This window comes from Condylura cristata, unplaced genomic scaffold (genome assembly GCF_000260355.1).
Source record: "Condylura cristata isolate star-nosed mole 26May11 unplaced genomic scaffold, ConCri1.0 scaffold00029, whole genome shotgun sequence".
In the NCBI taxonomy this organism is placed as follows: Eukaryota; Metazoa; Chordata; class Mammalia; order Eulipotyphla; family Talpidae; genus Condylura; species Condylura cristata.
Window position 1 is genome coordinate 17,705,626 of NW_004567130.1, and position 27,296 is coordinate 17,732,921.

Here is a 27,296-nt window from a genome sequence, read left to right on the forward strand (position 1 = left end):
GGAGCAGCGGGCGGGCCAGGAGAGGTCTGCCGCGCCATGTGGTCACCTCCGGGGCAGGCGGGGATCAAACTCATGCTGAAGTGGCTTTTAGCTTCTTAGTGCTGCGCTTTAACCCGCTGCGCCACCAGGGAGGACCCTGCATTTTTAATTAACTGAATTTTCAAGTGAACACAATGCCTAGTATATAGCAGGTGTTTCAATACCTGTGCCCTCCAGGAATTGATAGCTGGATCAACCTGAGCCGTGTGGACCCCGACGCGGAGGTGCAGGGTGAGATCTGTCTGACTGTGCAGATGCTGCAGGATGGGCGGGGCCGTTGCCTCCGCTGCCACGTGCTCCAGGCCAGGTATGGTCAGCCTGAGGATGGTGTGGCGGGGGATCTGAGGATGAGCAGGAACCCTCTGGGCATCCCAGCTGCCTTTTCCTCAGGGGTCTCCTCACCCCTGGGGCACTTCTGGGTGCACTGTCAGAATGCCTTGTAGGCAAACTGTCCAAACTCACCCATTTGTAAACTCTGGGCGGAGGTGGGAGGGAGCAAAGCAAAAGTAAAATTCCTGTTTGGTCCCCACTGACAAGCACCAAAAGCCACACTCAGAATGGCCTGACAGATGAGTTCGAAGTAGCAGTCAAATTGTAACTGGTGTCTACCCAATCAGCAGTGGCCTCAGGAGATTGGTTCATATGAATGACAGGAGCTTCAGGCATGGCTGGATCTAGGTGCTCAAACAGTGACATCAGTTATCTATAGGGATAGACTCCGTGGCTGTCTTTGTTGCTAGCTTTATTCCCAGGTCATCTTTCCCCAGCTGGGGCAAAATGCCCCTGGGAATCTCAGGATGGCAACCTACCAACTTGGCAGCTCCGACTGAAAAAGAACTTCTATTTCTTACTATTTCTAGCCAATGTCCTGGTGTGAATGCCTGTTGGCTCAGTCTGGGGCCTATGTCCATCTCTGAACCAACTGTGTTGACTGAATGGTCAGCCTGGATCCACAAACCATTCCTGGAGTGGGGGGACGGATCATGACCTGAGTCATGCGGACTGGATTGTGGTGTATCCGGTCCCAAAGAAATAGCAGAAGGAAGCCAGATGCAGGACCAGGAAAGTCAGCCCTCCAGGGGCATCTGCTCCTGCAGAGTGGATATCCCTCATCTCTCCTGGCCATGCAGCACTCTGGAATCCTCTTTTCCTCAGCTCCCTCATCACTCTGCTCCCTCAAACACTTCCTCTCTTCTTTCCTGCTCACTTCCCATTTGACTTCCTGCCACTTAGGCATTCCCTACTTCTCCAACCCTCGTGTGAAGGCTGAACCTTGCCCAGGCGACAGACCACCTGTATTTCCAGCTGCTGTGTGACCTTAAAATTCTTTCTTGCCCTCTCTGTGCCTCTCCCTCCACTTCCAGATTTCTGCCCCCAGTCATGACTTCAGCTGGGGCTTCCTGGAGTCTGGATGAAGAAGCACCAGGGCAACAGAACTGTGAAGGACTCAACAAAAGGGGCAGGGGCTTCTCAGGTGCTTTGCACCCATGGTCTTCTCCCCAGCCACAAGGCTATGCTGGATCTTTTTAAGCAGGAGAGGAACTGATTGCTGTCGCTTAGCAACTGGATTGGCTCCTAGGAAACCAAAGAAGGCTTTGGATGCCAGCAGGGTGGGAGAGGAGCAGGAGAAGGAAGTCAGCATCCCCTAGGGGAGGTGTCCCTGGATTTGGGGCGCCTCAGGAAGGAGGGAAAGGAGAAGCTAATTGGAGTAAGACTTCTGGGTTGTCGTGACAACCAGAGGCAGGGGGTCCCTGCCTCAGGCCTGTTCTTGGGCAGGGAGAAGATCAGAGTGTTTGTTGAATGAGTGAGTGAGCTGAGCACTTGCCGGCTGCTTTGTTAAGGCTGGTGCACACATCATGCCATTTAACACTTGGCCCTGCACGGTTGGTCTGGTACTGCTCCCATTTCCACTTGAGGAAGCTGAGGCTCAGGAACTGAGCTGACTTTGCCCAGTGTCACCCAACCAATGAAAGAGGAGCCAGGTTTCCGGTCTCCCCTCCCAGGCCTCCCGGGAACTCCTGGATCCCTTTCTCCTGTCCCACTGCACCTTCATCTCCTGGTCCTTGTGATGCGGGCTGACCTTTCTCAGCCTCAGCTTCCTCTTCTGGAGAACAGGGCACTTCATCAACAGGGAGGTGCTGGGTCTACACAGGTGTCGGGGCGGAGGCAAGCCCCTTGCTGGGCCCCACATGGAGTTCATTGCTTGGGGAACCAGCAACATTTGAATGGACGACTTTCACCCCGTTAAGTCCAGCGTGGGTCCTTGAGGGGCCAGTGTCCCCCACTGCTTTCCTCATCTGTCCCCAGAGACCTGGCCCCCCGTGACCTCTCCGGCACATCAGACCCATTCGCACGTGTATTTTGGGGCAGCCAGAGCCTGGACACTTCGGTGAGTGGTGGGGAGCAGAGCAGGGGAGGAGTGGGGGACCTGTGGTAGGGGTCTCCAACAGCTCTCACCCTGACTCCCTTCTCCCCCAGACCATCAAGAAGACCCGCTTCCCACACTGGGACGAGGTGCTAGAGCTGCGGGAAGGGCCGGGGGGCCCGGCCCCACTGAGGGTGGAGCTCTGGGACTGGGACATGGTGGGCAAGAACGACTTCTTGGGCATGGTGAGCACATCCTCCCAGCACCCTCTCTGGCTTCCCACGTCTCTGCAGGGGGAGGAAGGTGCAGACACCCTGGGCACCCCAGACCCCAGACAGCTAGATGTGAGGCTGTCTCATCAGGCCCTGGCCAGGCTGGGGACGGTGGCTTCTCCCACGGGCACAGTGAGGAGACTGAGGCTCTCAAAGGTGCGGGAACCTCTCCCAGGTCACGGGGTGAACATGGGTTCTTTTGTTTCTTTTATTTAAAAAAAGGCTATTCATTTATGCATACAAGAACTGGGGTGTAGGCCAGAGGTGGGTGGAGAGAGGATTCTCCAGAGACAGGGTGGGGAGCAGAACAGGTGGATCTACTGAGATACAGTGCCGAGGGGAGCAGTGGGTGAGACAGGAGAGGTCTGCTATGCCATGTGGATCACTTCCCTGACTGGGGATCCAACTCAGGCCACAGTGGCTGGGGATAGTGCTGAGACTTAACCCCTGAGCCACCAGGGAGGTCCAGGATACTTCTTTTTGGATGAGAGTGCCTGGGATGAGCCTGTGCTAAGAGCTTCTCCAGCATGGCCTCATTTACATGACCCTTATGATCTCTCTAATAGCCCAAAGTGGAAACAACCCACGTGTCCAACAGATGCATACCCACAATGGGTTTAGCCAGATCGTGGAATACTATACAGCTGTTAAAAGGGATGAGGCATCAACAGAGTTACAACCTACATGAACCTTAGAAACATGATGCTAAGTGAAAGAACCCAGTTCCAAAACCTACATTTCTGCAATTTCACTGACAGGGAATGTCTAGAATAGGTGGTCCTTAAAGAGAGAGAGGGTCAATTAGTAGTTTGCCAGGGGCTGGGAGAGGGAGAGATCGGGAGATGGGGAGAGACTGCTAAGGGCTGCAGATTTTCAGCAGGGCTAAAAGAAAATGTTCTGAAATGAGAATGACGATGTACAACTCTAGCTATTAATAACCACGGAGTTGTGTGCTGGAAAGAGGTGAATTGTATGGGATGTGAATTTTATTTCTATAAAGTTTTACTTAAAAAGAGGAGGTGTGGCTTGGGGGCCTTTTGCACTGTCTTTAGGCCTTTTGATAGATGCATTTGTGTCCCTACACAGAGCTGAGAACACATGCAGTCTAGACATGCTATCTCTAGTTGCTGTGTGTCTGCCTCTCTGAGCCTCAGTTTCCTCAGTTGTGAATTAAGTATCCCCTGGAGGTCCTCAGTGCTCCCACAGGAGCTAAGAATTTGGGATGGGGAGGAAGTGCCACCCCATCGTGTCAACGGGATAGGGTGGGGGAGGAGATGGCCCTGGTCCCCTCTGCCACTCCTCCTTGCCTACACAGTCTGAGCTCTGGGCCCAGCAGGGCGGGGTTCCACTGAGGATGCGACCCCCCTGCCCCCCACAGGTGGAGTTTTCCCCTCAGGTCCTGCAGCAGAATCCCCCCAGTGGCTGGTTCCGCCTCCTGCCCTTTCCCAGAGCTGAAGAGGATTCGAGGTAAATGTGGGTGCAGAGGGAGGAGGCCAGGCCAGACCAGTGGGGGACAGTCCTCCCCTGGACGCAGGTCCTTACGGGCCTGCGCGCCACCCCGTGCCACTGCACCGTGAGGTTTCACAGACGTCCAGCCCCGCTGCCCAGGTCCACGTGCCAACACGGCAGTTAACACTGGCCGACGCTTGCTGGCGAGCTGGCTGTGTCCACAGCTGGCCACACTGCCCCTTCCTGCAACGTTTGTTCACACCGGCTGTATCTTTCCTCACTGGTCACATCCGTTTTCACTGTCTGCACTTGTCCATTTCCGTTTAAACCTGTCAACATCTGAACACGCCTGTTCATCCTGGACATGCCTGTCCGCACCTGTCTTGTGTTGCAAACACACATGCTCCTGTCCTTGGGGGTCCGTATGTGCCATGCATGCTCACGCTCGCCTGGGGTCTGCCCCGGCCAGGGGGAACCTGGGTGCCCTGCGGCTGAAGGTGCGTCTCAGCGAGGACCGGGTCCTGCTCTCCCAGCACTACCAGCCTCTCAGGGCGCTGCTCACGGAGGCCGTGCTGGGGCCAGCAGAGGTGGGTGCCTGCGACGGGCAATTCCACTGGGCGTGTGGGTATCTGGGTCGTGGCCTCCCCTGCCCTGGGGAGCCCTGCTTTGGGCTCCAGGGCCCACCTCTCCTGCCTCCCGTCCTCACCCAGGAGGACACTGTGAGCCCCCTGGCCGTGCTGGAGGAGCTGACGGTGGGGGATTGCCGCCAGGACCTCGCCACCAAGCTGGTGAAGCTCTTCCTTGGCCAGGGTCTCGCCCTGCCCTTTCTGGACTATCTGACCCGACGTGAGGTGGCACGGACCAGTGAGTTGCTGGCATCTCCTGCATGACCCAGACCTCACTCCCCGGGGGGGTCTGCAGAAGTGGGGAGAAAGGCAGAGGTCTCGGGCAGGGGCAGGGACTCCTGCATCTGTGTGGGGGTAGGGTGTGGTGGGGGGAACAGCCCCATGGACTGTGCCCTAGCTGGCTGGGAACTCAGTCTTGAGGACAAGCCCTGGTTTGCTGCTTGTGAGCTGTGTGACCTTAGGTAGCTCCCTTCACCACTCTGGGCCTCTCCTGTGAAGAGACTTGAGGTCCGCTGGATTCCTGAGGCTAGAAGAATCATGACCCCAGGCTGGTGGGAAGGGAGAGGTGGGCGCAGTGCCACACCCCTACCCACGCCCCTGCCAAGTCACAGCAACACTTCCTTCTGTCCTGCCAGACGACCCCAACACCCTCTTCCGTTCCAACTCCCTGGCGTCCAAGTCAATGGAGCAGTTTATGAAGGTGAGAAGAGGAAGTGGTGGGCCCGGCAGACGCTTCCTCCGGGGGTGGGGGGTCCCTGCCCACTGCTCCTCTGGACGCCCCGGGCCTGGACACCTGGGTCTCAGACAACACTGGGGCGCCAAACTGGGGTGCTGGGGACTGGCCTTTCCCTGGCTTGCAGCCTGGCAGTGACTGCCACCCCAGGCTCGGGCACACCCTAGGGCCCCTCCCTGAGTGGCCCTCCTGCCCCCAGCTCTTGGGCATGCCCTATCTGCACGAGGTCCTGAAGCCGGTGATTAACCGAGTCTTTGAGGAGAAGAAGTACATTGAGCTGGATCCGTGCAAGATGGACCTGGGCCGCAGCAGGTGAGCAAAGCCCGAGCAGGCTGACCATGGGCCAGCCAGACCCTCGCCCTGTGGGGAGCAAGAAAGGCAGCTGCAGGTAGCAAGTGCTCTTTCCTCATCCACTCAACAAAACAATGGCCGGGGACTTCCTGGGGCCCTGCACTGAGAGCAGGGAGTATAAGAACGGGTAGTAAACTAAAGAAGCTTACTGCAGGTGACCAGCGGAGTGAAGCGAGGGCGTGAAAGTGCCGGGAGCAGGGGAGTGGCTGGCGGTGTGCACAGGGTGGTCAAAGGGACAGGCTTCCCGAGAGTGGACATTTACGCAAACATTTGAAGGAGGTGAGAGAGCGCAGTGTGCAGAGCTCTGGTGGAAGAGTCCCAACAGTGGGAGCAGCAGGTGCAAAGGCCCTGAGGCAGGGGGTGCGTCTGGCACCTCTGTGCTGACCACGCACTGAGCCAGGGTCTGCAATGATGAGCAGTTAAGGAAGGACAACCTCTCCGAAGAGGTGACACTGACCCTGGGTGACACTGGGACAACAGCGCCCAGGCAAGGACACAGCATGTGTAAAACCTGAGGCAAGATCAAGCTCAGGGGGTTTAAGCGGCAGGGGGTGTCGCCTGAGCTTCGCGGGGGATCAGGCGGGTGCTGAGCAGGGCCGCTGCTGAGACAGCCGCTCTGCTGGCTCCCCCAGGAGAATCTCCTTCAAGGGTGCGCCCTCGGAGGAGCACGTGAGAGAGACCAGCCTGGGGCTGCTGACCGGCTACCTGCGGCCCATTGTGGACGGCATCGTGGACTCCGTGGGGCGCTGCCCGCCCGCCTTGCGCCTCACCTTCAGGCAGCTGCACCAGCGCGTGGGGGAGCGCTTCCCCCAGCCAGAGCACAAGGTGGGCCTGGCCCTCCCGCTGGGCAGGTGGGGGGACCACGCCTGGGCCGGGCGGTGGGTGGTCCAGGTCATACAGCGAGGGCAGAGGCGGACAGCAGGGCTTGGAGTCAGTGCTGGGGCCATGAGGATGATCACAGGAGTATATTTTTTAAAAAGATTTATTTATTTATGCTTACAGAACTGGGGGCAGGCCAGAGGTGTGGTGGGTGAGAGGATTCACCAGCGAGAGAGTGGGGAGCAGAATGGGCAGATTGACTGAATACACTGCTGAGGGGAGCAGCGGGCGGGTCAGGAGAGGTCTGCTGTGCCCTGTGGGTCAGCTCCCGGCTGGGGATTGAACTCGTGCTGCAGTGGCTGCAGAGAGCTTCGTAATGCGGTGCTTTAACCCATTGCGCCACCAGGGAGGGCCCATTATAGTAATATATATAGTATGTATATATATATATATAATATGTATATATAAATAATATAATAGTTTATTTTTACATCATTTTGTGCCTTTTCCCATCTCAGTTGTCATCCCCGTGGGCTTCCCATCACCAGTTCACCCCTGTGTCATCACCACAGTCCAGTGCATTTCCCTCCCCCCACTGTTTTTGATCCCATACCCTACTGTACCCCCATAAAATGTCTCTGGTATATGGCTGTTCATTATTATTATTATTTTCTCCCCTGGTCCTTTATACTCCTGCTAGGAGTGAAACCATCCGGTATTTTTCCCTTTCTTTCTGGCTTATTTCACGAGCATGATCCCTTCCAGCTCCACCCATGTTGCTGCGAAAGGCGAGGGTTTATCTTTTTTGGTTGCTGAGTAATATTCCATCTTGTATATGTACCCCATGTTTTTAATCCAGTCATCCACTTTTGGGCATTTGGGCTGCTTCATATTAATATTTTCTAAAAAGCAATAGCAATCATCACGGCAGCAGAATCTAATCGAACATCAGCCCTGTTCAGGGGTGACTTTAAGAGCTTGGTGAATTCACCATCTCATCTACTCTTCGTAGCCGCTCTCGAAGATGGGCACTGGCATTATTCCATTTCACAGGGGGGGATCCGGGGGCCCCAGGAGGTGGTGCTAGAGTAGGCGACCGGGCAGGTGGACCGGCTCCTGCGTCTGCGCTCACGTCACCAAGTGACAGATTCTGCCCCAAAGTGAGTGCTGCTTAAATTCCAGCTGGGGAGAAGTAGGGGTACATCGTAGGTGCTGGACATAAGTAGGGGTGCATCGTGGGTGCTGACTACTACACATCCAAAATAAAATCTAAGAATGAAAACCCGCACGTGCTAGTACTTCATCAATATGGCTTCAAACATGAAAAGCTTGGGTGCTGCAGAGGTTAGGCAGGTCAAGAAATGAACAAAGCAATTGTGGCTGGGCCAGCAGGGAGTGGTGGAGAGTGGGGCAAACTGGAGCACCCACAACTCATGTAAAGGGGGCGGCTCCAGGCAGGCAATTACCTGTAGGATGAGGGCCCTGAATTGCCAGGTCTTTTTCTTTTTAAAGTCACCATTTCTGAGTTTTTGTGAAATTTCTCGTATTTAAAATTTGGTGCAAATTCACCAAAAACAAACAAACACAACTCTTTAAGCCAGTTACCACATTTGTGGGTAGTCAGTCTGGCCTGTGGGTCACCAGTTTGAGATCTCCTGGTTGAACAATGATCACACTTTCTGATGTAGCCGTTGTCTTTGCTTGCAAATGTCAAGCGCTGAAATGCTAGGCACACAGATTCGAGGCTCACTGGGCAGGAAGCGCCGAGACCTGCCAGATGCTGGCGGTTCAGTGGCCAGGCCCCAGAGTCCAGGCCGAGAACTCTTCATTCATGCAGTATCTCTCCCAGCTTTGTGTTTCTAGATGGGAAACTGAAGTCCAGAGAAGTTAAAGAGCCTCCGCCGAGGATTGTGGACTCCAGTCTGGGCCTCCCGACTCCGGCAGGGGTCTATCCCTTTTACCCCTCATTCCCAGCTGGGAGTAAACTCTGGGGTGCCCAACTGCGAAGTGGCTTGACGTCTGCTCTGCTTCCCTGGCTCTTGCCCCAGGTGAAGGCAGAGGTGTTAAGTGGGACACAGAGTGGAGCGGGGAGGAGGCCAGCTCCTCCCAGACAGCCTGGCCCAGGGGCGGGGGGAGCCCCAGTTCTTAGTGCCCAGTGGTGTCAGAGGCCACAGGGAGGGAACAAGGACTTTCTCAGGCCCAGGAAGGCAGAATGGGGCAGGGGAAGCCAGGGGAGCCCCTTTCTCTGACACCTGTTCCTCCTCCTTAAGAAAGGAGGAAGTGAATGAGCTCACACTGAAAGTTCAAAATGCCCAGAACCTGGTGGATGAGGGGCCAAGGTTCCTGGAGCCATTCCGTGTCGAGACTGAGTGGGGGCTGGGGCAGAACCCTCCCCCGGGCCATTCCAGGTGCCTGCTGCTGGTAGGGCTCACTGTCAAGGCTAAGGGGCCCTGGGAGCTGGCACATCCGCAAGGAGGTACTATCTCAGTGTGAACACAATCCTAAATAAACTCTGCGGCGTGTTCTTGGCTAAATAGAGCTGGAGGAGTGTGAAAGGATGTGGGGAGTGGTTTGGGGGGGCTGGTTACACCCCTCTCCCTGCGGCCCATCTGCTGGAGCTGAGTCAGGCAGGCTTACCTACAGCTGGGCCCCCCGTGGGCCTCACAGGACAAGGCTCATGCTCTACAACTTGCAGAAGTCAGGGGCTGAGCCTCAGTTTCCTCCTCTGGAAAATGGCTGTAACCGTATCTACCCGCTGGGATCGTTTGAGAATTACATGGGATGGTCCAGGCTGAATTCCTGCCACTCAGCGGGTGACCCACAGTGGCTGCTGGTGAATGCAGGCAGAGTTCAAATACTGCTTGCGTTCAGATCTTGGCCCTGCCACTATGGCTGTGTGACCTGGGGCAAGCCATGCTCCCTCTCTGGGCTTCAGTTGTCTCCTCCGTAAAATGCAGTTCTGCCTCTCGGGGGAGGATGGAATAAACATGTATCTAGAGAAGTGTCTGGCCTGTTGTCATCATCGTGAGTCAGAGCCCTGGCTTTGAATCCTGCTCCTCCACTTCCCAGCTGGTTAACAGGTGACCTTCTGCCTCCTCGGCTGGAAAATGGGAATAGTGATGGCATCTCCCTCTAAGGGTTCTGCTCAAAGTGCTTGGCACAAAGCAGGCTCTGAGGATGTTTGGTTAAAATCTGATTGTGAATTTAGGACTTATTCTGGTATTCCACTTTGCAGATGGAGCAACGGACCCACATCCCACCCCACTGCTCCCCCCCCACACACACAGCCCCGCACCAATCTATAATCCCTTAGCTAGGGCTTTGGTGATCCCTCTCACTGTGGCTCTTCTCCCAGGACGTGAAGTACCTGGCCATCAGTGGCTTTCTCTTTCTGCGGTTCTTCGCACCTGCCATCCTCACTCCAAAGCTGTTTGACCTCCGGGAGCAGCATGCGGACCCCCAGACCAGTCGCTCACTGCTTCTGCTCGCCAAGGTACCAGTGGCGGAGGCCCGCATCCTGGGTCTCTCAGCGAGGGAGCAGTGTGGTAGGGACAGAGCAGGAGTGTTAGACCTGCCAGAGACCAGATGAGAGGCCCAGGGAAACCTTGGTCCTCAATACATCCCTAGCCTGTTAGGAAAGCAGCCTAGTAGTCATGTACACTTTAGTATGAATTGAACCATCCCTTGTAAAGTGGGCTTCCTGTGCGCATGATGTGACTGGGTGGCGTCGAGTCAGGGAACTGGGTTTGGAAGAGAACAGAATAAGGGCATTGGCCTTGCAGACCTGGCCACTGGAGTACTAGCCAAAGCAGGTGCTATTTGGAGTGTTCTTGTGTTAAACACTACCTGGAGCCAGGTTTCTGGGGCTCTGTTTGGTTCTCCTCACCCCAAAGTGACCTTGCTTCTGGCACTCTCCACTGCTTTGCTGTAGGCTGTGCAGACCATTGGAAACCTGGGCCAGCAGCTAGGCCAGGGCAAGGAGCTGTGGATGGCCCCCCTTCACCCCTTCCTGCTGCAGAGTATCTCACGGGTGAGAGACTTCCTGGACCAGCTGGTGGACGTGGCTGGGGAGGAGGGTGAGTTCTGTGGTCCTGCCACACCTGGCTTGTCACTCTCCTGTACTCTTAGGACTGGATCTTCCACGGCCTCTCCGCCACTCTTGGTGCTGAGACTGTGGATCGTAGCAAGTGTGAATGTGATCTACAAACACCCGTTACATGTTTACTGCATACTGACAGATGCTGTTCCAGGTGTGGGGGGAACAGCAATGAAGCAGATAGAAAAACTCGTGCTCCCAAGAAGTTTTATTCTAGTGGGAACAAGATGATTAGCAAAACATAAGGTGTATGGGGGAGTGATAAGTGCTGAGGAGGAAAAGGGGTGTGGATGGGCAGGTTAAACGTGTAGATAGGGAGGCCAGGCATGGCCTCACTAAAGATAAAGATTTGCAGGAGGACAGAGAATGAGTCATGAGGATCCTGGGAAGAAGGGTTCCGGGGGGAAACAACCTATGCAGAGGTCCTGGGGAGGAGACAAAGAGTGACAGTGAGGGGGCCAGTAAAGAAGAGTGAATGAAGAGGATGAGGGGGAGCAGAGGGCAGGTGAGGGAGTTGAGTTGAGTGGAGCGTCTAAACCCTTAGAAGGATTTTAACTTCTACTCTGAGCACCTTGGAGCCCACGAGACAGTTTAAAGTTGGGGTGGAATCCACTGCAGTGAAGTCCAGGTAGAGGTAGTTGGGTCCAGGTCACACAGGAGTGCCCTGTTGAAATGTGGAGCCCTGGCGTGACTTGGGGGGCCCCCGGCGGTGCAGGGGAGAGGCACTGTCGGGCTCCATGAGGCCTGGTAGATTCAGGACCATCTCGGCACAGCGGCCACAGGTGTGGCGCCCCCTGCTGGCCGCCTGCTCTGCCGGGACGTCCCACGTTGATGGGGGGCCCAAGGTCCACTTCATGACCACTGTGCCCTTCCTCCGGCCTCCATGATACCATCCCCCCGAGGGGCGTGAGGTCCAGAGTCCCGTCTCCTCCTCGAGGCAGGAGGAGCCATGCTCATCCACAGAGTCCCGGCGCACACAGTGGGACTGGCTGAGCCCTGCATGGCAGGGCTTCACTGACCTGCTCCCCATTTCCCAGAGGCTGGGGGGCCGGCCAGGGTCCTGGTCCCACCCTCGGTGGCTGTTCGAGAAGGTTACCTGCTAAAGCGCAAGGAGGACCCCGCCACCCTGGCCACTCGCTTTGCCTTCAAGAAGCGCTACTTCTGGCTCAGCGGGGAGACCTTCACCTACTCCAAGAATCCTGAGTGTCAGGTGGGGCTCCAGCCCGCGGCGGGGGGCTCCCAGCTGACCCTCGGGCGCTGACTCTGTATCCGTGGGAGGAACCCAGGCCCAGGACAGGGCCAGGATGACCCCCCCACACTCTGACCAGCAGATGTCCTTCAGGATGGGCATGGAGGCCCCTCCCAGATGTAGACACGCAGAGGGCGCCGGCCGCACCCACTTCCTGGGTGTGTCCTGTGCATGCAAACAAAACAGCTCTGCCTGCTCAGGGGTGCGGCGGCCACGCTCCTTGCTTTCACCCCTCCCTCCCGCATCCACTCAACACACTTTTACAGGTACAGCCCTGGGACAGGCAGGGCCCCTCAACCAACACTGCCCTCTATGGCAAGCCTGCCACTTAAGGTCCAGTACAAACTGAGGCACAGGTGGGGGGCCTGCCCACTTCTGGGGTGCACCTCCATAAAAAGCAACACCCCCAGCTGACCCTGGAGGGGGGGGTGTGGACGCATTTCCTGGAGTTCAGCAGCCTGGTTCCACCCGCTGAAGGACGTCAGGGGGGTCACTGTCCTCTTGTGCCTCAGTTTCCTTATCTGCAACGGGGAGGAATAATAGGCCCAGCCTCAGACATTTCTGTCGCATATAAATAAGCTGAGAAATGCGAAGGACTTAGAGCCAAGCCCCACTCACCGGGTATTGCTGTTAAGACAGAAACCGATGCCCAGGGCATTTGCACTTACTGGGTGATGGGGCTGGACCGCGTAGGGGCGCGCGCAGAGCACAGACGCGGGGTTGCATGCTCCCCCGCCCCACCCTCGCCCCCAGGCCGCAGCCCCCCAGGCCGCCCTGCAGCTACAGTCCTCTCTCCCAGACGCGTTGCCTCATCCCGGTGGCGAACATCCGCGCCGTGGAGCGCGTGGACGAGGGCGCCTTCCAGCTGCCGCACGTGATGCAGGTGGTGACGCGGGACGGCACGGGGGCCCAGCACACCACCTACCTCCAGTGCAAGGTGAGGCAGCCGCCAGGATGGGCGGAGGAGGGCGTCCCTTGGCCCCCCTCCGGCTCCCTCTCGGCCCTGACTGCCCCCCACGGCCCCGGCAGAATGTGAACGAGCTCAACCAGTGGCTGTCGGCCCTGCGCAAAGCCAGCGCCCCCAACCCGGACAAACTGGCCACCTGCCACCCCGGTGCCTTCCGAGGTGCACGCTGGACCTGCTGCCTCCAGGCAGAGCGCTCAGGTGAGAGGGCAGGGCGGGCTCAGGCTCCGCCCCCCGCATCCGTCAATCAGCGGGTGTCCCCCCCTGGCCGAGGGCTGGCTGTGCAACCTTGCGCCAGTTACCCAACCTCTCTGTGCCATGGACTCGTCAACTACGGAATGGGGCAGTTGTGAGGATTAAGCGAGTTGATCTGCCCAGTCTTCAGAACACTGCTCACACCCCCTGCTGCTCCCTGTGGTGAGGTGTTCTTTTTAAAGCATCTATGGGTACACAGCCAGCTAGCCGGCTCACTCTCAAGGGAGACAAATGAATAGCCAGCCGATTGTAATACACTTGTAAGTGCCAAGATGAGGCCTCATCTGAAGCTCCTGAGAATGCTTCTGACTCAATCCTAGGGTAGGAGAGCAAGGAGGGCTTCCTGGAGGAGTTGCTGCTTAAATGTGTGACCTGAGATAAGTGGGAGCTAAGCTTTGTAGAAGTTGGACACAGGGATGGGGGAAGGAAGGATTTCAGGTGGAGCAACTGAACTAAGTTGCTGAGAAGTGAGACAGGGAGGGCTGAGGGTCCAGCCTAGGATAGGAGCCTGAACTGCGGGAGAGGCTGCAGAGGCTCGCGCTGCAGTCCAGGGGGAGATGAAACTGTGGGGTGAGGGTGGAGGTGTGGGGCAGGGCTTGGCGGCTGCTGGGGCTCTGGAGGGGGAGGGGCAGGACCCGATGGGCTGTGTCCTCCTTAGCTGCCGGCTGCAGCCGCACACACTCGGCCGTCACCCTGGGGGACTGGAGCGACCCACTAGATCCCGATGCTGAGACCCAGATGGTGTATCGGCAGCTGCTCCTGGGGCGCGATCAGCTCAGGTGGGTTCCCACCTCGCACCCCCAGAACTCTGCTCCTGTGACCATGTGCATTTTATCCATTCAGCTGAGTGTCCCGGGCCAGGCCAAGGTGTGGACCGGGAAGCTTCTGTGAGTGAGCCCTAATCCAGACCTGGATTTTGGCTCTTTTAATACTCCAGAGACATGGGCATAGACCTAGGACGAGTCCCTTCCCTCCCCTGGCCTCAGGATCACCGTCGTTCAGTGACAGATTAGTTTCAGTTCTGAAACCGGTCTGCCTGGGTTCAAATCCTGGCTTGGCCACTTACCAGCTGTGTGATTTGGGGCCAGTTGCTTCCTGTTTCTGTATCTCAATATTCTCATCTGCAAAATGAGTGCTATCTGCTTCATGGGCTTGAACTGAACTCATGCAGGTAAAGGACTTCGTAGTTGTGTGGTCACACAGTTGGCTATCTATCAAAGATAATGATGGTTATTCTGCTGTGTGACCTCAGGCAAGTTGCTTTACCTCTCTGTGTCTTGCTGATGATCTGTATAATGGAACTAGTAAGTATCTCCCTCAGATAAACTTGTGAGTGCGTGTGGTGAAAATGAGTGAATGCATGTAAGTGGCTTTGACTAGTGTCTTATACTTAGTAAAGGCTTGCTGTGATCATGATGACGGAGACAGTGTGGCTGGTGGGAACCCGGAGGAGCAAGATAGGGGCAGGGAGCGGGGCAGGGAATCAGGGGCTACCTTTGCCTCTTGCCCCCTTAACTTCCAGGATGAAATTCCTCGAGGATTCCAACCTGGACACCCCTGTGGAGGCAGACCCAGGCCCGGGCAGCGATGCTGGGGAAGGTAGGGGTGCAGAAGGACCCTCTCTGACACTTCCCACAACTTCCCAACCTGCCCTCTGTCTCCCCACCTCATCTCCAGGCCACCAGCAGGCCGGAGGGGCTTTGTGGGGGAGCTGTGGTACGTCTTAGGGTCCTTAGGGCACAAGGCAGGCTCTGGAGCCTGAGAAAGCCCCTGGGGCTGGCCAGACTGACCCCGCCACCCCCTTGCCTTCCTCCCAGGGGGCTGTACTGAAGTCCTGGCCCGGCAGAAAGAGGCAACTGCCCGCCTGTTGGAGGTGCTTGAAGACTTGGATAGAGCCCACGAGGAATTCCAGAAGCAGGAGCTGAGAAAGGCGGCCCTAGGCCCCCTCAGGCGCTGAGAAGATACCAGCATCAGCCTGGAAGGAGTAGAAAGCCCTTGGACCTTTCTCAGTGTACCCTGGCTCAGAAGGCTCCTCAGGACTTTCCTGTTGCTCATTGATGCTATGGCTTGGAGGCTTCTGGAGATATCCCAGAACCTGAGGCACGGAAACCCTTTGGCAGGAGGCCAGTCTCGCACTGAAAAGTCTCACTATCTGGGCAGAGGCAGACTGGAAAGGATGGGATAAGGTGCCCACCTCACTGAGCTCAACCTGAGGCTCCTGTCGCACGCCTCTCCCTGCCCCAGTGGGCTGGGTGGGCTCTGAGCTGCTGGATACAGCTGGACCTGAAACCCTGATGCCCATGTGTCCTTGTGGTCCATAGGCACTAGACAGGCGCAGCCCTTCCTGTTCTCACGTCTGCCAATCTCTGCCATCGAATCTCCTGAACCCTGCCTTTGGCTCAGGGCCCCCGCCGTAAGCACCCAGAGTCAGAGGCCTTTAGGAAGAATTGAGGCTGGGAGGCCAGTGTGCCAGACTCAGGCCCTTGGAGCCGGGAGCTTTTGGGGTGGCTCCTTCCCTGTCTTTGGATGTCTGTTTGCCCTGTATAAAGCGAGGAAGGAGTGAGTCTAGATGTGTGGTTTTCAAACTGGGCTTCACAGTTGGCGCTAGGAGTCAGGGTGGGTCTTCTTAGACTGGTCCCAAGCTCGCACCTGGGGTGTCGGCTAGAGGCAAAGGTTCCTGGACCCACCCAGATCTGCTGAATCAGAATCTGAGGGAGTTGGGGGCAGGGGTTGGGGTGTTCAACAAGTTCCTTAGCTGATGTGGAGCATTATGAGGGTCACCGGGCTGGGCAATTTTATGTCAGGGTTTGAGGTGAGATTGTTGAGAATGAATCATAGAGGATACAAAGTTGGGGCTCACCGACCGGCAGAATTAGAAGGGACTCCAAGGACTCATTTCCGGTTTGTGTGACTGGTGGGGGGGCGGAGGGGTGTGTGTGTGGGGGGGGGACAGAGGCTGAAGTGGGCCTGGCTGCTGCAGCGGGCAGAGGACATGGTGCTATCCCGAGAGTGGCCAGCAGGGGCCGCCCGGAGCCGCAGCATCCGTCGCAGCCCGCGCATTCTGGGAAGAGGCACAGCGAGCGGCTGGAGCCTGCTCCATCTCCATCTCTCCCAGGACAGAACCTGGCCCTCACTTTGAGGTCCGGCTGGGGCTCGGAGGTCCCCACAGCGCCTACCAGTTCCTCCAGTTTTCCTGCAACCTCAGCTTCCTACCCGAACTCCTTCCTAGTAACCCTACCAAGGAGTTGCTATGTGAATTGCCCCGTGGCCAAGCTGGAGGGGTCCCTCTACTGTGCCCTGGTGGGGAGCAGGGTCTGACTCAGGATGAGAGGATGATGGGGACCCTCCACTTTCGCAGTTCGAAGGCGGAGGGGCAAGGGTCCCGAGGGCTCCTTTTGTAGCAAAAGGGCCATTCATTTGGGGGAAAATGAAGGTTCCCAGGCAAGGAGCCACCAGCACCCCCCACCCCCCACACTGGCAGGAAGAAAACGGAGTGAGGAGGAGAAAGACCGTTTATTTCTCCACCCACAGTGGGACTGGTAGGTTTTCAAAAAGAGCAATGCTGGCATCCCTTTAAATCTTGGCTGACTTCTACCGTGGCAGCCAATCCACAGAGGCGGAGCTGGTGAGTTGCCTGGGCAACAGGCCCCTGGTTGGCCGAGACTACCAGCCACCCCACTGCCCACTGCAAGGAAAGGGAAATGGACTCTCTGCTGTCCAGTCTGCTTTTTAAACCTGCTGGCCTGAGCGAGGCCTCCTCCACTGGCCGGCGAAGCCAGGAGCTCCAGTCTCTGGATCTGGACAACGGAGGGCAGTTTGGTGGAGAGGATGGAGTGGGCAGGAAAGGAGACCAGTGCCTTTATCTGGGCCAGACTTAAGACAGGGGATGGGAGGGGGGAGGAGGAGGTCAGGTCCCAGAAAGGTGAAGATACAAGCCCAAAAGAAGACAGACATGAGGGGGCCCACCCCTTTGCAAAACCGCCAAAGGAATAATCTGGGGGTTTCCACCACAATGGCCGAGCAGTGGGGTGCAGAGAAGGGTGTCAGGACGGGAGAGCACTGAGCTTCCCCAGCGCCCCTTCACTCCCGCAGCCCCCGCAGGCGCCTGACCCGAATCCTGCTCGCAGACAAGCCTGTACAGATGCGCTAGACACAGATGGGGATCCACACGGAGTCTCACAGGGGTCGTTCTGTCTCTTCCCCCAAGTTTGGGGGTAAGTAGAGGCACGTGGGTGTGCGTGCATGTGTTCAACAGGACACGTGTGTTTGTGTGAGGGGTGGGGCTCTGTCTTTTGGTAGGGAGGTTGCTGTGGTTTCCGGTGCCCTCTGCGGCCCTCCCGGGGAGCCCTGGTCGGACCGGCCACGCTGCTCCCCTGCTGTCCCGCCATCATCGTCCCAACTGCCGCCAGCCGAATCCCGGTTGCTTCTGGCTCTCTCCGCAGGATGCTCCTCGGCCCTGACCCCGGCCACCAGGGCACACCCGGCAGAGGGAGGCGTGCTCCGGCCCAGGGGCAAAGCAGGAGGGAAGGCGGGCGGCTGGGGCCTCTCAGGCCTTGGCAGGAGCCTCGGACACGCCCTGGGCTGTGAGCTCCGCCAGCACGTTGTCCAGGTAGCTAGCGTCCGGGTACCCATGGCCCGTGAGGTTGGACCCAAACTCCGTCTTGTGGTGGATCTCGTTCCACACGACGGTGTCCGACTCGCCCGTGGTGTTGGACGTGCCGATGGTGAAGATGAGTCTCCGCTCCCAGGCCGTGATGAGCAGCCTCAGCACCTGCGCGGCGGGGCGGGGTCACTGGCAGCCCCGCCCACATGCGGAGCCCACCGCCCAGACCCCGCCCCCACCGGAGCCCGCCAATCACCTACGGCCTCAAGCCCGCCCACTCTACCGTCCGGGTTCCTGTTACCTGTGTGGGAGGGATGAAGGGAGGCGGGCTTCCCTGAGCACTGTCATTTCCTTCCCTAAACTGAGGTCCCCAGGAGATCCCCAGCCCTTTCCAAGATACCTGCCTGTTTCTTCTGGGGCGGGAAAAGGACCGATGGCCCTCAACAGTGTTGGTTTGGGAAAGCCAACTACTCTGAGCAGGCACTTCATCACTTCCTTGGCAATATTCAAAAATTTTAAATTTCACATGAGAATCTGAATTTCTGACTTTTCTTGAAAAAAAAAAAAAAGCCAAACAAAATCCATGGTGTGGTGGAGAACACCTGGACTGCTTCGATTCAATCTATCTCCCGCCACTTACTGGCTGTGTGACCCAGAAAAGTTACCTGCCCTCTCTGAGGCTTTGTTTCTTCACACGATGGGGTGAAGATCTTGACCTCAGCCCCTCGGGCAGTGTTAGGGGGCTATAGCCCATGTGGGGGTGGGAGGAAGGTGAGAGCAGAGAATGGGGGGCCTGGGGGGCACAGCCTAGGGTGGCAGTGGCTGGGGGCGCTGCCTGCTCCCACACCGCATGCGCCCACAGGGTTGGGCACCCACCTTCCGGCCCTTCTCGTTGTTGGGTAGATAGCAGTGGCGTGGGAAGCCTCTTGCGGTGAACTTCTTGCCCGGATTGGGGTGCTCTGGGCCCTGTGAGGAGGGGCAGCAGGAGCTTGAGACACAAGTGGGTACGGGAGACCCGGGTTTTGGAGGAGCTGGGGGTCGGAGGCCCACCTGGATGCCGGTGGGGATGTCATAGACGATGCGGATGGTCTGGGTGTCGGCAAAGCCGGGCAGTGAGTGGGGGATGAGATGGAACTCCATCTTCCCGGGGGGCTGAGTGCCCGTCTTCTCCCCGTAGATGGCCTTGCACGTGGGGCACTGCAGGCTGCCGTCCTGGGGCGGGGGGGGGCCACGGTCAGGTCTCCGGGCGTCCCGGCCCTGCCCGGTGCCCCTGCCTGCGCCCGCAACCCACCTTGTTGCCGTTGGAGTACATGGCCACGAGGCACAGCAGGTGGTACATGTGGCCACAGCGGCCCAGCCGGCCCACCAGCTCGGGCCGCACGCCCTTGTGCCGAAGCACGCCCTCGTAGCCCGAGGCGGTGACCAGCCGCTCCATGCAGATGGTGCAGTCCTGGGGGCACACGGGGCACTGAGCAGGGGCTGCCCTGCCCTGGGGAGCCCCCCGAGGGGAGCAGACCTCCCCCCTTCGGAGGCCAGGTGCAGGGCAGGGGAGAGTTGCTCCCTCACACCCCGCTCCAGAGGGATAAAAGGCTCCTCCGTCAAAAGCCAAGCTTAAACACCCGGGCTGGAAATCTGGGCAAAAATAAGACACAACACCGCCAGTCATCAAAAGATGGATGCATGTGATTCTGCTAAAGGCCGCGTTTCTGTCCATCCAAAAGGACGAAGAAAGGCAGGTGGGACCACCTGGGAGAGGAGCCGGGGAGGCCGCGAGGGGCGGGCGGGGCGCTGTCTGCACCCGCCTCCAGCTCACCTCATCAGGCGGGTTCTTCACCTTCTGCATGTACCTCCGAACCACATCCTCGGGGTTCTTACCTGCAAGGACACCGCGGGGTGGGCTGGAGGGTACTGGGGGGTACCCTGAGGACGGGAGGTAGAATGGAGTCAGGGGTCAGAAGGAGGGGGTCAAGGGTGGCTGCAGGTTAGAAGGAATAAGGGTTGTGGCAATGGGGTCAGGAGGCTGGGAGCTGAGGCGAGGAGAAGGTGGGGTCATGAGACCTAAGAAGCAATTGGAGCTGAGGGGTCAGAGGTCTGGGTCAAAGGTCAGCGGGGTTAAGGGCGTGGAAGGCCTACTCTTCTTGAGGTGCTTCTTCTTGGTCTTGCGGCACACTCCTGGCACGCCAGGCACGGGCTTGACGTCGCTCTTGCTCACGGGCGGCGGGTGCAGGATGGGCTTGGGCGCCCGCGTCAGGCACACGGGCAGACCCGCCGCGCACAGCAGGATCCCGGTCATCCCTGGGGGTGAGGCTGCGGTCAGGGATAGGTGGGAGTGCCTCTCCAGGCCCCGCCCACCTGGGGCTGAGAATCCTGGGACCCTCGGTAGGCAGGTGCGTGGGGTGCTCCCCGACCTGGCCCACTCAGCCCTACCTGGGGCTGAAGACTACAGCGTTTACTCTTATGTCCTGTTCTGAACTGCACCTCACCTGCCAGGGCTGGGTGGACTGGTCCTGTCCCACTCAAGTTCTTCACCGGAAGTGCGGGGACCCTAAAGGGAGAAGAGAAGAGGCTGCAGCTGGCCTCCAGCCCCAGATACCAGAATATTCTGGGACCCTGGCTGGGTTTCTGGCTCTGGCTCCTGGGCATACTCAGCCCTTGTGTCCATATCTCATCTAGAACGATACCTCCAGGTGGCCTCTAGAACAGGGAGCTGTCCTCCTGCCATCCTTCCCCTGGGGGTGGCGGTGACTGCTCCACCCTGGCTGAGATGGAATGGGCCCTGGGGCCCTCCTGCTGCCCCCGGTCAGCGAGCACACCCACCCCAGCTGCTCCCTTCCAGGGGCCACTGTGCCTGAACCCCAACCTGAGTGACTCAGCCATTCTAGCACCTCTCTGAGTTTGCTCCCCGCACCCGGGTGAAATCCCCAGAAGGAATCCTATGTTTAAACACTCTCTCCCACTGGGAAGGAAGCTCGGGACACAAACAAGCACATGCAGCCTCTGATCAGCTCGGCAGAAGGAGACAGGATTAGTGCCGGTAAGCCCAGGGTTTCCAAAGCCAAAGACCCCGGGACAACGTGCCTTGTTTCCCTCCCCCTCCCCCCCAAAGAGCTCGGTTCTGGGCTCAGCAGAGCTGCTTAGCCTACAGCAGTGGGCCCATCTGTAAAACGGGGGTGACATGGCGCTTCTCTTGTTTGCTGTGAGGACTCAGTGGGCTTCTGAGTGCCCAGGGCACAGTGCAGTTCCTGGCACTTAACAGAGACCCTGCCAGTCATCCTTGCCACCCGCGTGTCACCCTGGCTGAGTCATCTCACCCTCAGCTCCTGAGGGCAGGGTGGAACTTCTCTGCATCTTGGAGAGAAAACCATGCAGCTGCTGCATGAAGAACTGGGGTGAGTCTGCCAGCCTCTGTCCCCGTCAGGTTCCTGCAAAACGGGGTGCCCCCTTGCCCGTGGGGCCGGTGGGAGGCTGGAGAAGCAGATGCGTGGTCTGTCCGGCTGCTCCTCTGAGCTTGTGTGACTTCAGGGCTTACTTATGCTGGTGCCCAGGGAAACTGAGGGACCTGGGTGTGTGCCAGGAGGGGGTGCTGGGACAGTGAGCGCAGGAGAGGAGGCCCTGCAGGCCCTGTGCTCGCTCGCTAAGGTCTGAGGTCAGCCGGGGCAGCTGGTCACCTGGCCTGGCAGCCACAGCCGGCCCCGGGAGCTGGCTGGGAGGTGCCGTCAACCAAATGGTACACTTGGCAGGCTTGGGTGCTGCTGCTCTGGGTAGAGAACTACCTTAGCCCCAAACGTGCTGTGTTGACATGCACACGCACAAGTACACAGATACACATGCACAGCCGAGAGCATGCACAAGCAAGCAGTCCCTGTCCGACATGTCCCGTGCACACACAGACACACAAACACCCCCACCTGGGAACATGCGACATCACATGTGCCCACAGCACCCCCAGGAGGTCCTCAAACACAGAGAAATGCTTGGGGAGCACGCTGCACGCATCTGTGGTGCGCAAACACAAATGTGCACACACTCCAGGTGACTCGTGCACACACACGCTGCAAGGACACTCAAGTGGTCGAGATGCGCCAGTTCAGGCCCGGGCCACAGCTGACCCCCCAGAAAGAGAAGCAGGGTGCAAACCCAGAGATGCACCCCGGCCCTCACAGATACTTTGTAGCACTATGCAGCCTACAAAGGACCCTGCCACCCAAAGGCAGGGACACAGGCAGATAATGCTGATTCACACCAGGTCAGCCAGGACACTATGAGGCCTTGGGGAGACGGTGTCTGGAGCACATATTGGGGTCCCTTAAACTCTGGGCGACTTGGAGCCACTGAACACAGCTTCTGAGGGAAGTGCTACAGGAAGGAGGTACCATGGAGGCCCCCAAGAACCATTAGTTGAGGTGTGGGGGGAAGGGTGTTGTGCCTTGGTTTCCCTATCTCTAACAGGGTTCATCTTGTGAGAGCTCAAGGAATCCAAAGATGTGAATTCCACAGTTGGTGCAGGGGTACAGGTGCAGATGTCTCAAGTTTCTCCTAGCAGCTTCCTGGGACCTAAGAGATGGGGCCGAGCCTTCTTGGGGTCTGTTATCATCCTCCAGAACCTTCCTGGGGGGTATCAGCACCCAAATATCACCCTTCCCTACAATCTTATTAGAAGGCTCAGGAGTCTGTAGCTGAAGCTTCTCCTCTTCCCACCACCTCTAGTGAAGACACTGTGGTCTCAACACACTCAGGTTTCCCCTACCCCTTTCCTTCCCTTCTCTCTCAGGATAAGAAAATGTCCCTCCTTCTCTCCAGGGCTGCCTGTAAAATGGGAGGAAAGAAGAATATCCAGCATGCATACCACCACTTTTGGTCTCCTACCTGTTCAGACATCACTAATCCATCACAGCACTCTCAAGCTGAGCAGGATCCTCAGCATACCTCTCTCCAGGTTCCCTCTACCAATCAATAAGGACAGATGCTACCCCAGATATACATGATGTCCAAAGTCTGGTCCAGCTCATGACTCTGGAATTAGGGGAGGTAGAACCTCAGAAAAGGAAGGTTTCAGATCTCAGATCTTTTTAATTTCTGGTACCCCTTGGAAGCCACAGAGACCTGTATTACAAAAGTCAGGCTCACACCTGGGGAGGGGCGGCAGGGAGTGTGTGCGAGGGTTGTTTTCTATTTATCTATCCGGGAGCTGGGGGACAGCTTCTTTCAACTTGCAGGCCCCCTGCGAGAACCTGGGGTAGCAGGGTTCTCACGATGCCTGAGCGTGGGAGCCACCCAGGCCCCCTTTTGATGTGGTTCATGCTGTTTCCTCCGAATCAGTGAGAACATCCTCCTGCCTGGACAAGCGGCTGCTGCCCGCAGGCCTCCCGGAAGGGGGCGGCCTTTACCCTCTGCTCGGCGCTCTCAGGGCCCAGCCCCAGCAGCATGTCTAAGGGATCCCTTCAGGCCCCCCTGACCAGAAGCCAGGCCGTCCAGTGCAGTGAGGATGGGCCCACTGCAATGCTGTTCTGCCTGTGGCCTTTCCCACCCCCACCTCAGACCACCTTCCTCTGTGCATGACTTCCACCTTGCTCAGACTAAAACCCGACCTCCTTACCCTGTGGGATAGAGGCTCCAGCCTTTGGACTTCCTTTCCCCTGTGCTCACCCCTCACCATTCTGCCCCTGATGTTCCTCAAACATGCCGGGCACATTCCTACCCCAGGGCCTTTGCACCCGTGGATGTCTTTCCCAAATATCCTTTATGTTCTTCTACACCCTCATGTAACACAGGTCTCTCTCAAAGGTTGTTTACCTCATCAGAGAGACCTTCCCTACCTTTACTCTGGAGATGGCTCTGCCTTTGCCCTTATTATTTTATTTACTTTTTTTTTTTTTTTTTTGCCAAAGCCTCATGACCTGATAGCATGAAGTCTTTGGCATGACTAGGCCCTGTGCAATCTGGCCTTTCCTGGCCCTGCGGTCTCATCCCCTCCCCCCACCATCTCTGTACACCGGACACATCTGCTGTTGCTCCGACATGTGCGGCTCCCTTACGAGACCTTTGTACCTGTTGTATCCTCTGCCCCTGAAGTCTTTCCCCCCAAACGCTGACTGGCCACTTAGATCCCTGCTGAAATGTCACCTCTTCCTAGAGACCTTCCTTGACCACCAATGTCAACACCAGAACACAACACAGTAGATGCTGAGCAGACGCAACTGTGGGAATGAAGGCAGGAAGATGGGGGCCCCTGGCCTCGCACAGACAGATACTCATGCCCAACAAGTACGCTAACTGGGTATCCTGTGGGAATGGCCCACACAAACGTTCTCAAAGAGACCCCAGAAATGCTCTGCATCCAACTGGAGGCAGTAGTTGCATGGCAGGGTTTTGGGGTCCCCATGCTTCCTGGATGCTGTCCTGTCACCTGTGCCACAGAGAGCCAGGGTGTGGTTAGTAACTCCCCTGCTCACGGGGGAGACCCAAAAAGTCCCTAAGGTCCCATCTTTGGAGAGGGAAACTGAGGCACAGAGCGGTAAAGTTACTTGCCAAATACTATAGTGGAGTAGTGGAGCCAGGATTTACCCCAGACAGGCGGCCTCCAGAGTTTGTGCCCTTGGCCATTTCATTCCACACTAAAGTGTGTTCTCCCAGTGTTGGTTGGAGGCTGAAGTGGGAGGCCCTGACAGAAAAAACTCTTCCCAGCTTTAGTCTAAGAAAGAAGAATGGAGTATTGAGCTCTCCTTCCTGACAAAGAGGTGCAGACAAAGACCCTGGACCTGCTCTAGCTGGAGGGCAGCGTTCCCAGGCGGGGTGAGATCTCCAATTTGCTGTTCCTCACACTGTTCCCTGCCCTTTCCTGTCTGGGTACCTTTGCCACGCGCTTCCCCTGTCCGCCCACATGTTCTATTCTGCCCTTTGAAGAGATTTGGAGTCGCTTTCTCCATCCATTCTTTTCTAATTTACCTCCAGCGAGTTCCTATCCAGTCCTTTTCATTTCCAAGGGACTATGTTTCTATGTTTATCTTCTTTTTAATGAGGACACAGACATTTTCTGTTTTGCTTTCTAGCTGCGTGGCTGCACTCAAATCTCTTCCACCAGATTGTGAGCTTCTGGAAATGAGTCTGACCCAGCCTGTGGCCTCAGAGTGAGAGGTCCGCTCATGGGTTCTCAGTCTGGATGAAGCTGAACTGAGGAAGAAGCTGGTTTACCTCTCCCGTGTCTCTCCTGAGGGGGCTGGTGTCCTCAGAACAGCGTTCTGACACCAGATGCACCCCGGGACCTGAGGATGGAGCTGGGGTGGTGAGTATCCGACAGGTGTTATCGTGCAGCCTGGTGCCCAGGGCAGGCATTGCCAATCGATCTCAGTGCCCCTTCCTACTGAGCCGAGACGCAACTTCAGCACAGTGCTGCAGGGAGTTCCTATCATCTAAGCAGACACGGCCCATGAGATGAAATGTTAGTCCCTTCTTTTGCAGATGATGGGACTGAGGCCCCACAGAGGGAAATGACTTCATTCAAGGTACTCACCGCCTGAGAGGGCAGCTGGCACCCGGCCTGGGGTTTCTGAGTCGGAGGCTAGGCAGGCACCACCAGGTGGATCTGTGGGGCCACCTGGAGCGGAACCAACTTCAAGGCCTCTGGGCCCTGATTCAGATGAAGGCTTGACCTGGGCCCTGCGGTGGGCGGCCTCAGCCCTGGCAGGTTTGTGCCAGGGGCTACGTAAGTGCTGGCTCTGGAGTTCTCTCTGTGCTGGGCTTCAAGGGGTCCTAGGACCCCAGGCAGCAGACACCACCCTGACCCTCCCTTCAGGGCTGCTGCATTTCCCCTTGGGGTCCCTCGTCACACCCCCTCCCGGTAGCCTCTTGGGAGGTCACATGCTCACACATGGGAATCCAAGTCCCCCACTGGCCTCAGGTCCCCTCAGGACACCTGGCTCCTACCCAGCAGCCCCTTGGAGGCCTCAGGCCTCAGTCATTTGCTCCAAGTGGGTGAGAGGGGCAGAAGTGAGAGTGCCCGGTGGCAGGGACAGGAAGTGGAGCAGCCCCCGGTGGGGGAGGGGCTGCTGCCTGGGCCTTTTCCCTGTCTGACTTTCAGGGCCTCTTGACCCCCTCAGCCTGACAGACCCGGTCTGGGGCCAGCCAAGGCCCCCCAACCTCAGACCGAGGGCCCTACTACCTACTCTAGGAAGCTGGGTGCCTCCAGGCCCAGGAGAGCCCATAGGCCCTCATGGACACTGACCAGGGTGCCCACGTCCCCTCTCCTGGCTCCAGCACCCCCATTTGTCTGGGCAAACCACTGGGGTTCTGTGATCCTCAGTTTCCTCTCTGTCAGGTGGAACGTCTCACCCCTTCTCCAAGTGACTGAAGGGTACAAATGCCCCCAGAGACATATTTAGAGGGGGGGCTTGCCACTTGGGGCCCAGCATCACCCTCCAACACCCCCATCCCTCTCTCCCTCTCGCCCCTTCTATTTTGGGGGAGCCCAAGGCAGGAGGGCGCGGAGGGCTGGGCCGGTGGTGGTTCCCACGGCCTGGGGCAGCCTGGGGCAGCCACGCAGACAGGAGTGTGCAGTCGGCCTCCCAGGGAGCAGGGCAGGAAGTGCTGCTCTGAGGGGTGGGGGTGGGGTGTCTGGCTTGACCTTGTGGCAAGTGGAGGGTGGTGTGGGGCACCGAACACAGGCCAGGCCAGGAAAGGGGTGGGCAGCCCAGCGGTCAGGGCAGGACACAGCGAGGTGAGATTTGGTGCACTATTATTTTGGGGGCGCTTAAATATGATACCTGTTCAAGAACTGGGGTGGATTCTTGATAATAAAAATGTAAAATCACAGCTAGAAATTCAAACAATGGAGGCAAACAGCCTCCCACAGCCACCGACCACATCAAAGCCTACTCCTCCCCGCCCCCCACCCCATCCTCAGCCCCAGCCCCACCTGCAGCCAATTCTTAATACCCAGGGCGAACCCGTTAAAACAAAGTCACACCAGCCTCGAGCCAGTCCCACGGCCCCAGCTCACGCAGCCAGCGTGAAGCCAAGTCCTCAGCACAGCCCCAGGCCCTAGAGAACTGGCCCCATTTCATTCCTGGCCTCCTCCCCTGCTCAGCCCGCACGGCCAGCCACACCTGCCTCCTCTAACACACCAGCCCGCGCCTGCCACAGGGCCTTAGCACACGCTGTTCCCTCCGCCTGGGAACTCCCCCTGCCCCCGCGTGGCTCACTTGCCACCTCCTTGTATCTCGCTCAAACACCCTATTCTCAGCGGCCTCTCTGACCTCTTTATTTAAAACGACATCCTTCTCAACACTCCCGCCAGCCCTTTCGTGCTTAGGGTTCATCCACTCACATTCATATTCCAGGATGCATTTCTTTGTTTACTGTCTCTCTCTCTCTCTCTCTCTCTCTCTCTCTCTGTGTGTGTGTGTGTGTGTGTGTGTGTGTGTGTCTCTCTCTCTCTCTGTTTACTGTCTCTCTCTCTCTCTCTCTCTCTCTCTCTCTC

General features: G+C 57.6%; 2 protein-coding genes across 2 annotated transcripts in view; one reads left to right on the forward strand and one right to left on the reverse strand.

Moving 5' to 3' along the window:
• RASAL1 (RAS protein activator like 1 (GAP1 like)) overlaps positions 1 to 15,776 on the forward strand; it is a 26,912-nt gene extending 11,136 nt beyond the window's left edge. Inside the window, exons 5-21 of the mRNA XM_012730842.1 lie at positions 217 to 346; positions 2,347 to 2,428; positions 2,518 to 2,649; positions 4,055 to 4,143; positions 4,595 to 4,712; positions 4,836 to 4,989; positions 5,387 to 5,451; positions 5,684 to 5,796; positions 6,468 to 6,660; positions 10,010 to 10,147; positions 10,586 to 10,730; positions 11,788 to 11,960; positions 12,799 to 12,936; positions 13,029 to 13,164; positions 13,877 to 13,997; positions 14,741 to 14,817; positions 15,036 to 15,776. Of these exons, the coding sequence (XP_012586296.1) occupies positions 217 to 346; positions 2,347 to 2,428; positions 2,518 to 2,649; positions 4,055 to 4,143; positions 4,595 to 4,712; positions 4,836 to 4,989; positions 5,387 to 5,451; positions 5,684 to 5,796; positions 6,468 to 6,660; positions 10,010 to 10,147; positions 10,586 to 10,730; positions 11,788 to 11,960; positions 12,799 to 12,936; positions 13,029 to 13,164; positions 13,877 to 13,997; positions 14,741 to 14,817; positions 15,036 to 15,175 (2,144 nt within the window). The 3' untranslated portion in view covers positions 15,176 to 15,776. The remainder of the gene's footprint in view (positions 1 to 216; positions 347 to 2,346; positions 2,429 to 2,517; positions 2,650 to 4,054; positions 4,144 to 4,594; positions 4,713 to 4,835; positions 4,990 to 5,386; positions 5,452 to 5,683; positions 5,797 to 6,467; positions 6,661 to 10,009; positions 10,148 to 10,585; positions 10,731 to 11,787; positions 11,961 to 12,798; positions 12,937 to 13,028; positions 13,165 to 13,876; positions 13,998 to 14,740; positions 14,818 to 15,035) is intronic.
• Positions 15,777 to 16,676: 900 nt separating this feature from the next.
• The window catches only part of DTX1 (deltex 1, E3 ubiquitin ligase), a 32,374-nt gene continuing 21,754 nt past the window's right edge, over positions 16,677 to 27,296 (reverse strand). Inside the window, exons 5-11 of the mRNA XM_004690708.2 lie at positions 20,305 to 20,366; positions 19,955 to 20,116; positions 19,635 to 19,696; positions 19,113 to 19,271; positions 18,872 to 19,033; positions 18,698 to 18,787; positions 16,677 to 17,989 (exon numbers count right to left, since the gene is read on the reverse strand). Coding sequence (XP_004690765.1) covers positions 17,765 to 17,989; positions 18,698 to 18,787; positions 18,872 to 19,033; positions 19,113 to 19,271; positions 19,635 to 19,696; positions 19,955 to 20,116; positions 20,305 to 20,366 — 922 coding nt within the window. The 3' untranslated portion in view covers positions 16,677 to 17,764. The remainder of the gene's footprint in view (positions 17,990 to 18,697; positions 18,788 to 18,871; positions 19,034 to 19,112; positions 19,272 to 19,634; positions 19,697 to 19,954; positions 20,117 to 20,304; positions 20,367 to 27,296) is intronic.